Here is a 14,485-nt window from a genome sequence, read left to right as displayed (position 1 = left end):
TAGCAGGGGGCTGTGGGTCGGGAGTGAGGGGCACCAGGGGTTTGGGAGCCAGGGCTGGGGTAGCAGGGGGCTGTGGGTCGGGAGTGAGGGGCACCGGGGGTTTGGGGGCCAAGGCTGGGGTAGCAGGGGGCTGTGGGTCAGGAGTGAGGGGCACCAGGGGTGGGGGCCAGGGCTGGGGTAGCAGGGGGCTGTGGGTCGGGAGTGAGGGGCACCGGGGTGGGGGCTGGGGCCGGGGTAGCAGGGGGCTGTGGGTCGGGAGTGAGGGGCAACAGCAGAGCTCAGAGCTGGGCAGGCGGGAGGCCACAGGGATGGGCTCTCTGACCTTGGCCATGGTGGGGGCGGGTTTCAAGGCAGCAGAAAGTTTAGCCAGTGGGCTCAGTGCTGGGGGGCACCTCCCAGGAGCCCAGATGGGCCGGGCTCAGCTCGGCCCTGCCAGCGAACAGCCCCATGGAACCTCCCAGCCCCCGCCTCCCCAAGACAGATGGGGGGCTGCTGCGAAGGGGCCATGACCTCCCCTAGACCACCCCCCCGGAGAGGAGGAAACAGCAGCGATCGGGCTCCTGCCTACCTGGGCACTGGGGGCAGCACCCGCCGGGCACCAGGATGGGCTCCGCGCAGAGCAGGGGTGGGCAGCGCCGTGACAGACACTGAACATTGCCGTTCTGCAGGGGAGAGATGCAGGTCAGAGCCAGCCAGGCACCACCGGGGAGAGAACCCAGGAGTCCTGCCTCCCAGCCCCCACCCCACACCGTGCCCCAGCACAGCATCCCACCCATCCCGTGCCCCCTGCTCCAGACTGTGCCCCCAGCACCGGGCCTCCGCCCACCAGCCCAGCCCTCAACTCCACCCCTCTCCCCCTGCCTGCTCAGCACAGCATGAAAACCACCATCCGCTGCGACACCTCGGCCCCCAGTGTGGCAGGGACGGGGTTAAATGGGCCCCTCCCTCGGGGGCCGTGGATCAGCCACTGGACTGGAGACCAGGACACCTGGGTTCTATTCTCAGCTCTGCCATGCTTGCCTGCTCTGTGCCTCAGTTTCCCCACTTGTAACGCGGGGAGTGAGCAGAGCGGGGCCGGCCAGGGTGCTGGCTGCCCGATCGGTCCCCATGCCACAGGCTAACGAGAAGCGACCGGCCCAGGTTCCCCCAGCAAGGCAGCAGCAGAGCCTGGGCTGGGACCCAGGTGTCCGGTGGGTCACGGTGAGCTGTCCTCGGGCCGGGCCCCCCGCTCGCCCCCGGGCACTTACGAGGCAGTGGCATTGCTTGCAGCGGTCCGTGGGGTGTGGGAACTCGGCGCCGTTGGGGTACTCCTTCCCCCCGTAGCTGCAGCCTAGGGCAGAGCGAGTGGGGACCCGGGGGGTTAACGGGGGGCACCCCGCCTCTGCAATGCATGCTGGGAGGATGGGGCGGAGGGCGAGGGCCCCTGAGGTGCCAGCCCAGACTCCGTCCAGTGGGTCTGTGCCCAGTGCAGCAGTGCCCGATCTGCCCCCTGCCCAGGCAGAGCCATGTCCACTGGGGCTGGAGAAACTGGCCTGGTGGGGTCCCCCGTGCTCGGGGTGGGGGGGATGGCCCAGTGGCCCCCGTGGGCGGGGGATTGGGGGGGGGGACTAGCCCGTGGCCCCCGGGCTCGGCGGGCAGGGGATTGGGGTGGGGACTGGCCCGTGGCCCCCGTGGGCAGGGGGTCGGGGTGTGTGTGGGGGGACTGGCCCGAGGCCCCCGCAGGCAGAGGATTGAGGGTCAGGGGGTCAGGGTGTGTGTGGGGGGACTGGCCCGAGGCCCCCGCGGGCCAGGGGTCGGGGTGCGGGACCCCCTCACCGTTGCAGTTGTTCTGGCAGCAGGAGCCGGGCAGGGGGCGGGCGCACAGGGCACCAGGGCAGTCGCGGGAGGAGCAGCGGACGACCCCGTCGGTGCAGATGCACAGCTGGCAGGGGTCCCGCGGGCTGGGGAACCGCTCGCCCGCCGCCACCGCAGCCCCCTCCACGCTGCAGCCTGGGGAGGGGGGGGGCAGACGTCAGCAACCAACGACCCTCACCCTGTCCTGCCCCCTCCCATCCTGCCCCCCGGGCTGGGATCAGGCAGCTGCTCGGTGTGACGGGGCCTCAGGCTCAGCCCCCCAGGGTTGGCTCCCTCACCCCAGCCCCCCCCCACCGTTTGCAGCCCCCCGCAGAGGTGCTGGTGCCTCCCGTGCCCCCCAGGGAGCTCCGAGGGGGCCGCCAGCCCCGTGCCCCTCCCCCCAGCCCCGCACGTTTGCACTAGGGCAGTGCCCTGGGGTCACAGTGCCCTCTGGTGGCCACTCGCTGCCTCTGCAAGGGGCAGCCGAGTCCCCTGGGGAACCAGGCTCTCTGGGGGCGTGGGGGGTGTGGAGGGGGGAGCTCAGCGCCATCTCCCCGTTTGGGGCTGGGTCTCACCAGCAGAGCTGGGTAGGGAACCCAGGAGTGCCCAGCCCCTCAGCGGCCCACTCACCCGGACATGTGGGGCAGCACTGGCCGGGCTGCCTCTCCGGGCGGTGGCAGCTGGTCGGGGGGCAGGCGACGGGCGAGCACTGCACGGTCCCGGCCTGTGGGCAGGGGACCAGGTCATGGCAGCTCCCGAGAGCCTCCCCCAGCCCACCCCACGGGGCCCCCAGGGCCCCCCCGCCGCTCTGCCCCCGACCCCAGAGCCCCCCAGGGCCTGCGCTCCCAGCCTCCCCCGACCCACCCCGTGGGGCCCCCAGTGCCCCCCCCGCTCTGCCCCCGACCCCAGAGCCCCCCAGGGCCTACGCTCCCAGCCTCCCCCGACCCACCCCGTGGGGCCCCCAGTGCCCCCCCCGCTCTGCCCCCGACCCCGGATCCCCCCAGGGCCTGCGCTCCCAGCCTCCCCCGACACACCCCGTGGGGCCCCCGGCTGAGCATGGCTCAGACCCCCCCATTAGCTCCAGCCCCCCGCTGGGCTCCGTACCCTAGGCACAGGTACCCTTCGGGGGAGCATGGGGGCATGGGGCTGCAGCCTGGCACTGGGGGGTCTGTGCCTGCGGCCAGCGGGGAGGGGCTGCTCCAGGGGCCGGCCCCCTCACCATGCACTGGCAGCGCTGGCAAGGGCTGTGTGGGTCGGCGAAGGCCTGCCCGTTGGCGTAGACGTGCTGGTGGTAGGAGCACTGGGCACAGGTCGGGCAGCAGTCTCCTGGCCGAGGAGAGACAGGCGGGTTAGCACAGTGGGGTGCCCCGATCCCACCCGCCCCACGGCCTGGTCCCAGGGCAGGCGGGGGCTGGGCCAGCAGGAGGCGCTGAGGGGTCGCTCCCAGCCACTGCCTGGCCGGCTCTACGGGCTGGACCCACAGCACCCAGTGTCTGCCATGGGCCCAGTGCCACCAGACCCCCGGAGCTCAGGGGTGCGGAGCCAGGGCCGGGGGGCGGGGGGGCATGGACTGTACCGGGCACTGAGCAGCCACCTCTGCATTGGGGGGGACTAGAGAACTGAGGGGGTGGGGCCAGGTGGGCACCCACCATTGAGCTGGGTGGAGTAGGGGGCAGTGGAGGATGGGGACAGTGCGGGGAGGGCAATGGGGGGCAGGGGCACTCTACAAGGAGTGGGTGGGTAGCAGGAGGCAGTGGCGGGAGGGGCACTCACCGCTCAGCCGGACGGGAGCCGGGGGGGTTCAGGGGGGGGGAGGGAGGGAGCAGGGGGCAGTGTGTGTGGGGTGGTCAGTGAGGGGGGGCACTCACCGCTCAGCCGGGCGGGAGCAGGGGGGTTCAGTGGGGGGAGCGGGGAAGCAAGGGTCAGTTGGGGGGCACTCACCGCTCAGCCGGGCGGGGTGCTGGCAGGCGACGGGTGGGCACGGCAGGGCCCCGCAGACAGGCTCTCCGGCGAGGCAGGTACAGGTGGTGCAGGGGTCCCCGTCCGGCTCCCACTGCGCCCCCTCCTCGAACTCCTCCCCGGCCAGCACGCACACTGGGACAGGCAGGCCGTGAGGGGGGGCCTCCCTGCCGCAGCCCCCAGGGACCCAGCCGGCTCACCCCTCCCTGGCCCCTCCTTCCCCCCCAGCCCTTCCAGTCTCAGCCCCCCAGCTTCCCCCGGCCCTCCCAGGCCCCCACCACGACCCTGTGCTCCTGCCCCACCCCCCAGGGCCCTGTGCTCCCGGCCCCCACAGGGCCCTGCCCTATGGTCCCGCCCCCCGGGTCCTGCGCTCCCAGCTCCCCCCCTCCCCCCGGGCCCTGCCCTCCTGGCCCCCTGGGCCCTGCTCTCGGGGAGCGAGGAGACTTCCCCACCAGGCCCAGAGGTGCAGCAGCCGGGGGCTGCCCCAGGGCTGGTGAGCCCAGGCAATGCCTGCGGGCTGGCAGCACCCAGCGGCCTGCCTTGGCAATGTCCCCTGGCCCACGCAGGGGGCAGCGGTGCTGCCCCGTGGGCACCGTCAGGCCGGGGCTGGCCCAGAACAGGGCGTTACTCGACCTTTGCAGACGGGGCAGCAGCGTTGGGGGTCCCGGATGGGCTGGACGCAGGGCACGGGGGGGCACCCCTCTTCCTGGCACTGCACGTGCCCAGCCTGCATGAGAGAGCCGGGGTCAGCGGTGCGCGGGCACAGACCCGGGCATGCCAGTGTCCCCACACAGCCCAGCCATGGCACCCCTCAGCGGGTCTGCCCCTGCCCCAGGGCTGCCCACGCCCCCCTCAGCCCCAGAGCCGCCCTCCCCTAGCCCAGCACCCCTCTGCCCTAGCTTGGTGCCAGGGACCCACATCCCCTGCTCTCTGTGCCCGTGTGGCTGGGCACCCCCTGGCACCAGGAGGGGCTGGTTACGTGGAGGTGAGCCCCCCCACCCCCCCAAACCCACCGTCCCAGGAGTCCCCTGGGTCACTCACCGAGCAGGTGCACCGCACGCAGGGCCCGCGGCCCGGGGGCGTGAAGGTCTCTCCGTGCCGGTACGGGTGCCCCTCGTACTCACACGCTGCCCGCGGAGAGAGACGGGTGAACAGCCCCGCATGGGGGGCAGCCTGCCAGCCCCAGCCGAACCCCCGGAGACCCCCAGGCTGGCTCAGAGACCCCAGAGCTCCCCCCAGCTCTGATACCCCAGAGCCCCCAGAGGGTCGCCTCTGCCCCCGCCCCCCCCCCCCCCCCCCCTGCCCACTCAGAGACCCCAGCACCCCCAGAGACCCCCCTGCCCACTCAGAGCCCCCAGCTCCTCAGAGCCCCCCCAACAGCTTAGAGACCCCAGTGCCCTCAGACCCCCGCCCCCCGGGGTCTGGATGGGCTGGGCCCCGTGGCCCCCTTCCCAGCGCAGCCGGGCGGGATGGGCACAGGGAAGCGCCAGCAGGAGGGACGCCCAGAGGGCAGGTGCTGGGACACCTGGGCCAGACGCAGAGGGGCACACAGCTCCCCTCGCCAGGCGTGGCCCCCGATGTGGGCCCTCCCCCGACCCCCTCAGGCCCCGCTGGAGGCTGGCCCAACCCGTAACCTGGGGGGTTCTTGGGCCCCGCGCCGGGGGATGGGGGAGGAGCTGGCTCTGTGGGAAGCCCTGGGGGTCCCCTCCCCCCCCATGCCCTGCTGCCAGGGCCAGGGTCTCTCTCTGAGGCCAGCGGCACCAGAGGCCCCTTGCTGGCCCTCCCCCGCCCCACCAGCTACTCACTGTGGCAGGCCGGGCAGCACTGGCCCTGGGCGGTGCCCGGGTGGCTGCAGGGCGCGGGTGGGCAGCTCTGCTCCAGGCGCTCACACGACACCTCCCCGGCCTGCGGGCAGGGGCCAGAGCTCAGCCAGGCGTTGGCAAGAGGCCCCCGCTCCCGCCCCCGGCACAGAGCCTCCGCCAGCGCACCACGGCCCCATGCCCAGCCACCCGGCCCTCCCGCAGCCAGTGCCTGCCTCACAGCCAGTGCCCCTGGCCCCCCTTCAAGCCAGTGCCCCCCCCCCCCGCCCGGGCCCCCCCCCCCCCCCCGCCAGTGTCCCGGCCCCCCCCGCAGCCTTGGGGAGGGGCTGTGCCGTCCCGGGGCACCGTGGCCTGTGGGGACGGGAGCTGGCCCAGGCTTCGCAGGGCCGGGGGTGGCCCATGGAGAGGGCTCCTGGGGGCACCTGCCCTGTGCCCGGCTCACCTGGCAGCGGCAGCGGAGGCAGGGCTCCTGCGGGGGGGGTGAAGACGGCGCCGTGCGGGACGGGCTGGGCGTCGTAGAGGCAGTCCTGGCACCTAGGGCGAGGCGAGCGATGGCAGAGCAGTTCGGGCACCCCGGCCCTGGCACCACGACAGTGAGGCAGCGACGCCACAGGCGCCCCCAAGCCCCACTGCAAACAGCACCCCCTGGACTCCCCAGCCCTCCCCTCACCTGGCTACCTGCCCCCAGCCCCCCATTCATTCCAGGCCGTGTGCCCCCCTCCCCGCCCCCAAGCCCCCCCTCCCCCAGCCCCACTCCCCCGCGGGCCGCGCCCCCCCCCCAGCCCCACTCCCCCGCGGGCAGCGCCCCTCCCCCAGCCCCACTCACCGCGGGCAACACTCGCCAGGTCTCCGGACGGGCTCCGAGCAGGGGGCAGCCGGGCAGCCGGTGGGTTTGCACAACACATTCCCGCTCTGCACGACACATGTGCCCCCCACTTTACCAGACGCTGCCCCAGCCTGCCCCCCCCCCCCCCCCCCCCCCCCCCCAGCCCCCCTGCTGAGCAGACAGGCAGTGCCAGGCGCCCCCGGCCTGCACACTCACCACGCAGGCGCACTGGGTGCAGGGCTCCCCGCTGGGCACCGGCTCCCCGCTGGCAAACTCCCGGCCGTCCAGCGAGCAGCCTGCAGGGAGAGAGAGCGGTACAGCTTGAGGGTGCCCCCCCAGTCCCCTGTCCCGTCCCCCCCCGGGACAGCCACAGTCCTCAGAACTGTCCCCCTGGCAGGGTGGGATGGGCACCCAGGGGGCCTCCTCCTCAGGGCACTGGGCCGGCCCCGCGGCCAGGGCACGCAGCAAGTTTGCTGGGCCTCAGCCCAGTGCTCACCTCACCCCCCCGCCCCGCTTGGCACCAGCCAGGCCCCCACGCAGGGACCACGGAGCCCACACCCCTCAGGGGCCCCCAGGGCTGGGAGGGGAGCACTGGCCCTGGCATTACCTGGCCTGGGCCCAACAGGACCAGCGGCTCCAGGGCCCTCACCCAAGGGAGCCATCCAACAATGGGGGGGGGGCAGCCCCCAACGGCCCTGTGGGACAGACCCACTTCCCCATCGACCCTGCCCCGCCCCCCACGCCCCAGGGAGCACAGCCCGCCCCCCATGAGGAGCCCCTCCCCTTGCTCACCGTCGCAGACGGGGCAGCAGGTGCCCGGCCGGGGGCTGGCAGGGTGGCGGCACAGCCTGGCGCATTGCCTCTTCCTGCACATGGTGCGGCCATCCTGTGCGGGGCGAGGGGGGGGGTCAGGGCTTCCGGGGGCCGCTCGCGGGGCAGCAGCTCCCAGCCCGGGGCGTTCCCGCCCCACCCAGACCCCCAGACAGACCCAGGGCCCCCTGGAAAGGGTCCAGCCAAATAATGGGAGGGGCGGAGCCTGTGCCAGGCTGGGGGCGGAGCCTGGGAATAAAGCGCTGCCCTGAGGAGCGGGGGGCACAGGCGGGGGGCGCCTCAGGCCTGGGGCCAGTGGGAATGGAGGCCCCCAGGCCCTGCCCAGCTACACGGGGGGGCGTGGCCTTACCAAGCACCGGCAGCTCTGGCAGGGGTCTGCATGCGGCGCCCACTCCTCACCGTGCTCCCGCCGGGCGGCTCCATCCACACAGCCTGGGTGGGAGAGAACCAGCATCAACCAGGCCCCCGGCCCCCCAGCCATCGCAGAGCCCAGACCGCAGCTAGCGAGGGCAGGGAGAGCGGGGCTGCAAATCGGGAGTGAGGGGCACCGGCAGAGCTGCACGTGGGAGCCCAGGACGGGGATAGCAGGAGGGCTGCGGGTTGGGAGTGAGGGGCACCAGCAGGGCGGCGGAGCCCAGGGCTGGAATAGCAGGGGCTGCAGGTCGGGAGTGTCACGTTATTGACATGAACTGGGACCGTAGAGATCATTGTTGCAACCAAAGTCCTGTAGTGGCACCAAATCTTGTATGAAGGGGGTCAAATGAGGTGTCTAAGACAAGGTTATGGGTTGCTGGTTATGATTATGCTGTCTGTATGCATGTGTCAATTTTGTAGCTGAAGTTATGAATATTGGCTCTATACTGTCTGTACCTCAAACTGGTGCTGTGCTTCTGGGTGACACCCCAGACAAGTTGGTGTTAGCTCTGCCTAGCCTGCTTGATGGCCCATTAAGGACCATCAGCTATACAATTGCCCCATTGAGAGAAGGCAGATACGCCTTGTAACTCAGCAAAGTATGCAGGGACTGGCCCATGTGACTCCAGACTCCATTTTGCTGTGATTTTCCACAGTAAGAACAAAGAGGTGTTCTTACACCTGGAAGAGACTATAAAAGCCTGATGCCTCACCTCCATTTTGTCTTCAATCCTGCTTCTTACTTCTGGAAGGACTTTGCTACAAACTGAAGCTCTGAACAAAGGACTGAGGACCCATCCCAATTGGGGACGTCTGAACCTGCAGTTTATTCTATCACTGCTACAAGCCTGAACCAAGAACTTTGCCATTACTGTACGGAATTGATTCCATTTCACCAATTCTAGCTCTCATCTGTATTACTTTCTTTTTATAAATAAACTTTTAGATTCTAGATTCTAAAGGATTGGCAACGACGTGATTTGTGGGTAAGATCTGACTTGTATATTGACCTGGGTCTGGGGCTTGGTCCGTGGGGATCAGGAGAACCTTTCTTCTTTTACTGGGGTATTGGTTTTCATAACCATTCGTCCCCATAAGGAGCGGTGCTGGTGGTGATACTGGGAAACTGAAGTGTCTAAGGGAATTGCTTGTGTGACTTGTGGTTAGCCAGTGGGGTGAGACCGAAGTCCTCTTTATCTGGCTGATTTGGTTTGCCTTAGAGGTGAAAAACCCCAGCCTAGGGCTGTAACTGCCCTGTTTTAAGCAATCTGTCCTGAACTGGCACTCTCAGTTGGGTCCCGCCAGAAACAGCATCGTTACAGGGAGTGAGGGGCACCGGGAGGGCGGGGTGGGGGGAGCCCAGGACAGGGCTAGCAGGGGGGTTGCGGGTTGGGAGTGAGGGGCAGGGCTGGGGGGTCTCTCTGCAGTGGAAGGTTCTCGTCCCCTTTTAAAAGGGCCTGACCATGTCCACCCCAGCACCCACCTCCCCCCCTTCCCCACTCCCCACACCTCACCTCCCCCCACTCCCCTTGCAGTGCAGTGCCCCCCCCCCCAGCACTGGGCTCACCCTGGCAGCGGGGGCAGCAGGCCCCGGGCACCTCCTCCTGGGTGGCGCAGTGGAGCTGCGGGCAGACGAGTCGGAAGCACTGGACGTTCCCGTCCTGGGCAGGAGAGACACAGCCGGTGTCCCAACCCCACCCCGTCCCGATCCCGTCCCCTGGGGGGGGTCCCGTCCTGATCCCGTCCCCTGGGGAGGTCCTATCCTGTCCCGTGGGGGGGATCCAGCCCCACCCTGTCCGCTGGGGGGGGTCCCGTCCCGATCCCGTCCCCTGGGGGGATCCTGGCCCTACGGGACTCTCTTGGGGGCTAAGGACGCCAGAGACACAGGCCCTGGAGGATCAGGATACAGGGTGGCGAGGCTGCATGGCCACCCTGGCGGGAGGGCGGGACCCCTGGGGGCCTGGCCCACTGAGGGGCCCCTCCGAGGGGCTGTTCTGGATTTGGGGGGGGGGCCCAACCCTGGGGACCCCAGCTCTGCCAGTGCCCCTCACTCCCAACCCGCAGCCCCCTGTTAGCCCTGCCCCGGGCTCCCCTCACCCAGCTTGCTGGTGCCCCTCAGGCCTGACCCATAGCCCTTGTGACCCCCGCCCTGGCCCCCCTTCCTCTGCCCTCCCCGGAGCGCAGGGTCTCACCAGGCAGGAGCAGTTCATGCAGGAGTTGGATGGCGCCAGGAAGACGTCTCTGTCCTGGTACCGCTGCCCGTCGTACTCACAGCCTGGGCACAGGAGAGCGGGCGGGTGACACAGACACCCCCCCCCCCCCCCGGGGCTGCAGGGAGCCAGGGGCTTGGCAGGGGGCGCTGTGCTGGGGGTAGGGGGCTCAGCAGGGGGCACTATGCTGGGAGGAGCGGGGCGGGGGCTCGGCAGGGGGCACTGTGCTGGGGGGAGTGGGGCGGGGGCTCGGCGGGGGGGCTGGGCGGGGGGGGGGGGGGGGGGGGAAGCGGGGCGGGGGCTCAGTGGGGGGCGCTGGGCAGCCCCGCGCCCACCTCCCAGTGTGACCCGCCCCGGGCAGCCCTGCGCCCTCCTCCCCGTGTGACCTGCGCCCTCCTCCCCGTGTGACCCGCTGTGACGTTATGAGTGTACTATAATATCTCACTGAAAGGTGACAGGGCCAGAAAGAGTTAATTAACTCACAGACTGACCTGACCGATGGCCGAACTTTAAAGACTGGTTAGGAAGATAGGTATATCTCCATATATTAGAAACATATCTCCTAGAACTGGAAAGGACCCCGAAAGGTCATCGAGTCCAGCCCCCTGCCTTCACTAGCAGGACCAAGTACTGATTTTGCCCCAGATCCCTAAGTGGCCCCCTCAAGGATTGAGCTCACAACACTGGGTTTAGCAGGCCAATGCTCAAACCACTGAGCTATCCCTCCCCTAAACGTAAATGAGCAGAGCTTTGAAATGCAGCTGGCAGTGTTAGAGTTCAAAGGGGAGATGTTTGCTCAGGGCTTGTGATGTCAGCAAACAAGTCTTGTCTATTGCTATAGTTTTAATTCAAAGATCAAAAAAGGAATATTAACATTTATGATGATATTTGAGTGAAATAGTATTATTGTCTATGTGTCTCTTTGAAGGTTGTGGTAACCTGTATCTGAACTGTTTAACGGATAAATTACCCTGTGCTAATTGCCAGGATGTTTGGGAGAAGGAGAATTAAAGCCTATTGTTTTCTCAGGCCAAAAGGCTGCAGGAAATGTATAAAAACCCTGGGACACGATCCTGCTGCATCTCAGATCTGCTTTGGGTTTCAAGAGGGAGAAACCCTGAGCCACAAGAATTGAGATCCCCAGTCACTGACTGGAGTCACCCTGAATATGGACATTGGACTCTAACCTCTGGACTATTTCTAAAAGGACTTTTGGCAACTACAAGCTCATCTCTGCTATGTATCTAAACCTCAAGAATTGAATTCAAGTCTGTCTGTATATTGATCTTTTAACCAACACACTCTCTCTTTTCTTTTTTAATAAATTTTAGTTTCGTTAATAAGGATTGGCTATTAGTGTGTATTTTGGGTAAGGTCTAAGTTATAATTGGACCTGGGTATGTGGCTGATCCTTTGGGGTTGGAAGAACCTTTTCTTTTATATGATGAAGTAAGATTGTCAATAATCATCATCATATCTGACAGGTGTGTCTGGACGGAGGCCTGAGGCTGGGCACTTTAAGGGAACTGCGTTGTTTGGACTTCTGAGTAACCAGTGAGGTGCTATAGAAGCTGTTTTGTGCAGGTAAATCTAAGTATTGGAATAACCACCAGCCTTTGGGGTTGGTCTGCCCCGTTTTGTTTGCAGTTCACCCTGATTGAGTGACCTCAGCTGGCTCCCACGGGCAGCACCGTCACACCCGCCCCGCCCACCTCCCCGTGTGACCCGCCCCGGGCAGCCCCTTCCTCCCCGTGTGACCCACCCCGCACAGCCCCGCGCCCACCTTCCCTGCTCACCTACGCACTGGGGCCGGTCCTGGCGCGCCGAGCACTGCACCTCCCCCTGCAGGCAGATGCAGGTGGTGCAGTCATCCTTGTCCCAGGTGGCTCCGTCCTCGCGCTGCGTCCCCTCCCACGCGCATGCCGGCCTCCGGCACTCGCAGCTCTCCAGGGACTTCACGCGGGCCAGCAGCTCCGAGCTCTGCAGGAGAGAGGGGGCGAGCCGGGAGCGCGGGCTGGGGAGCTAGTGGGCAGTGGGGGGGGGGGGGGGGGGGGGGGGGCAGGACTCCTGGGTTCTATCCCAGCTCTGAGAGGGGAGTGGGGTCCAGTGGTTAGAGCAGGGGGCTGGGAGCCTGGACTATCCTGAGTGGGGCCAGGAAGGGGGTGAGAACCACTCATCTAGGTGCTCACAAGCCAATCCTTCCCTACAGGGCCGGCTCCAGGCACCAGCCCACCAAGCTTGTGCTTGGGGCGGCATCTGGAGGGGGGCGGCGCTGCGCTCCGGCCGCCGGGGAGAGCGGGGCCACGGCCGGGCTCGCCACCCTCCCCCCGGCGCTCTGGCCGCCAGGGGTAGAGCGGAGCCCCGGCCGGGGCTCGCCGCCCTGCCCCCTGCACTCTGGCCGGGGCTCGCCGCCCTGCCCCCAGGGCTCTGGCCGCCCCCCCCCCACAAGGGGGGGGGGCGGGCGGCCGGAGGCTTTTTTGCCTGGGGCGGCAAAAAAGCCAGAGCCGACCCTGCTTCCCTAGCGTCCAGGCACCAAAGTCAGGCTGCTGGGTCTCCAATTCCCCAGGTCCTGTTTGTTTCCCTGTCTCAGGACAGGTGCCACGTTTTCCTCTCTCCAGCCCCCGGACCCTCACCCGCTGGCCAGGTCTCAAAGACCATCGCTAGCGGTTCTGGGATTGCTTCGGCTGGTTCCTTAAGCATCTAGGGGTGAATTTCATCAGGCCCTGCCGACTTGAACGCAGCTCACTTCTCTAGACATGCTTCACCCTGGGCCTTGCTTGGCGGGGCCCGCGGTTAATATGACCCGTGTGAAGTATCCGCTCACCACTGACTGCCTTACTGAAGCCAAGTGTGTGTGAAACCTGTCAGCTCCCCTGCCCGGCTCCTTCACCTGGGGCAGTCTGCAGCGGCACCTCTCCTATCGTCTCGGAGGAGCTGCCCGCTCTCCAGAACGCCTTTTCCCCGGAGCTTTTCCTCCCGCTGGGCCGCGCCCCCGGGTCCTACCTGCGCTTTGACCATGTCCAGCATGGCCCCGAATCCATCCACCAGCTCCTCCAGCTGCTGCACCCTCTCCTCCAGGGCGCCCGGGGGGGGGAACTCCGGCTCGCCGGGCTGCTGCTGGTAGTTGCGGATGTCGGCGAGGGCCGGCGGCTCCGGGGCCAGGGGGGATCCTTGATCAAAGGGGGGCTCGGCCAGGTCCCCCTCCTCCGCCAGGGTGTACGGCACGGGGAAGGGGTCTGCAAGGCACCGCAGGCAGGGCGTGAACGGGGGAGTTGGGTCCAATCCCGCCACCCCCCCACCTGGCCTGGCTCGCCCATCCCCATGGAAACCCATGGCTGCCTGGGGGCCGGATACGAGGGGTTTGCTGGGTGGAAGCCTGGGTCCCAGGGAACTCTGTGAACCACCCCCCAACTGGTACCACTTCTCCCGCGGCTCCGCTGATGGCCTGGCACTGCGCTCCCTCCGCACTCGCTCTGGGGCCCAATGACTCCAGGACTCTGGGACCCAGGGGGTACCCAGAGCTGTGGGGAGGGGGGAAAGGATAAATGGGGGCTCCATGTGCCCCAGCCCTCGCTGCTCCCCTGGGGAACCCCTCCCCTACCCGCCGCCCCCCAGACATCTCAAAGCCGGTTCCCCGCAGCCACCAGGGCACCAGTTAGATGGCTGGCGCACAGCACAGCCCTCTGCTGGACGGATGCAGAGCTGCCCTGATGCGTGTCATGGGCTCTAGACTGCTAGGAGTTAGTGGGGATTCCCCTTCCAAAGGAGACCTGCTGCTTGGGAGCCGGGGACCTGCACCTGTACCCGCCAGGAGGCTGGGCAAGGCCCGGGCCAGGGTGGGCAACATCCACGGGGCCTTTGGTGACTGCAGCGGGGACAGGCCGGGTGACGATACAGAGACCTTCCCCAGAGACCTCAGCGGCCGAGCCCACATCACCTCCATGCTGCGGGAGTGGGGGGGGCTGATACATGGGGGCCCCTCCCCACGATACACCCCATCCATGCTCAGCTCACACATGTTATGCACACACATGCCCATCTCCCGAGGGCACCAAATCCCACCCTGCACCCAGCACCCGCCAGCCGAGCCGAGGATGGGCCCAGCACCCAGAGCATAGCCAACAGCTGATTCCCCCTTGCCCAGCAGCCAGTGCCAAGGGCAGCCTGTTGGCCAGCCCCGTACTGGCACCGGCCATGGTAAGCGGCCGGCAGCTGGTTCCAGGCTGGGCTCAGATGGGGGAGGGGGAATGTGCTGCAGATCAGAGGGGCAGGGGAGGATGGGGGGCTGCCCAGGGTTCCCCGGCGCCTGGCCTTGGTGCGGAGGGGCAGCTGGAGCAGTACGCGGCCACCTGGCCCGGGGACAGGAGCACGTGGGCAGCGTTCAGAGCCGGGCCCTGCCCATCTGTCCCACATCCAGCCAGACCCTGAACTCTCCACTCCCCGCCCCCCATGCCCCCCCAGCTCCTCCTTGTCCTCCGGCCCAGGCTCCAGGGGACTGGGCTCTGGCCGGCCTCTATGGCTGGGCGCCCGGTTCCATCCCAGACTGAGTGCCCGGGGGGGGGGGGGGGGGGGGGGGGGGGGGGGGGGGGGGG

General features: G+C 67.9%; 1 protein-coding gene across 1 annotated transcript in view; it reads right to left on the bottom strand.

Annotated features, from left to right (window-relative positions):
- Positions 1-14,485, bottom strand: part of KCP (kielin cysteine rich BMP regulator) — a 63,635-nt gene that overhangs the window by 22,122 nt on the left and 27,028 nt on the right. Inside the window, exons 6-23 of the mRNA XM_029913620.1 lie at positions 12,897-13,129; positions 11,690-11,873; positions 9,876-9,958; positions 9,251-9,344; positions 7,619-7,701; positions 7,231-7,324; positions 6,655-6,734; positions 6,439-6,524; positions 6,035-6,146; positions 5,598-5,697; positions 4,834-4,919; positions 4,426-4,519; positions 3,775-3,927; positions 3,053-3,159; positions 2,464-2,557; positions 1,816-1,989; positions 1,248-1,330; positions 569-662 (exon numbers count right to left, since the gene is read on the bottom strand). Coding sequence (XP_029769480.1) covers positions 569-662; positions 1,248-1,330; positions 1,816-1,989; positions 2,464-2,557; positions 3,053-3,159; positions 3,775-3,927; positions 4,426-4,519; positions 4,834-4,919; positions 5,598-5,697; positions 6,035-6,146; positions 6,439-6,524; positions 6,655-6,734; positions 7,231-7,324; positions 7,619-7,701; positions 9,251-9,344; positions 9,876-9,958; positions 11,690-11,873; positions 12,897-13,129 — 2,034 coding nt within the window. The remainder of the gene's footprint in view (positions 1-568; positions 663-1,247; positions 1,331-1,815; positions 1,990-2,463; positions 2,558-3,052; positions 3,160-3,774; positions 3,928-4,425; positions 4,520-4,833; positions 4,920-5,597; positions 5,698-6,034; positions 6,147-6,438; positions 6,525-6,654; positions 6,735-7,230; positions 7,325-7,618; positions 7,702-9,250; positions 9,345-9,875; positions 9,959-11,689; positions 11,874-12,896; positions 13,130-14,485) is intronic.

Source organism: Terrapene carolina, unplaced genomic scaffold (assembly GCF_002925995.2).
Source record: "Terrapene carolina triunguis isolate 2854851 unplaced genomic scaffold, T_m_triunguis-2.0 Scaffold750, whole genome shotgun sequence".
In the NCBI taxonomy this organism is placed as follows: domain Eukaryota; kingdom Metazoa; phylum Chordata; order Testudines; family Emydidae; genus Terrapene; species Terrapene triunguis.
The sequence above is the reverse complement of the archived record's forward strand: the minus strand, read 5'-3'. Positions and strand labels throughout refer to the sequence as shown.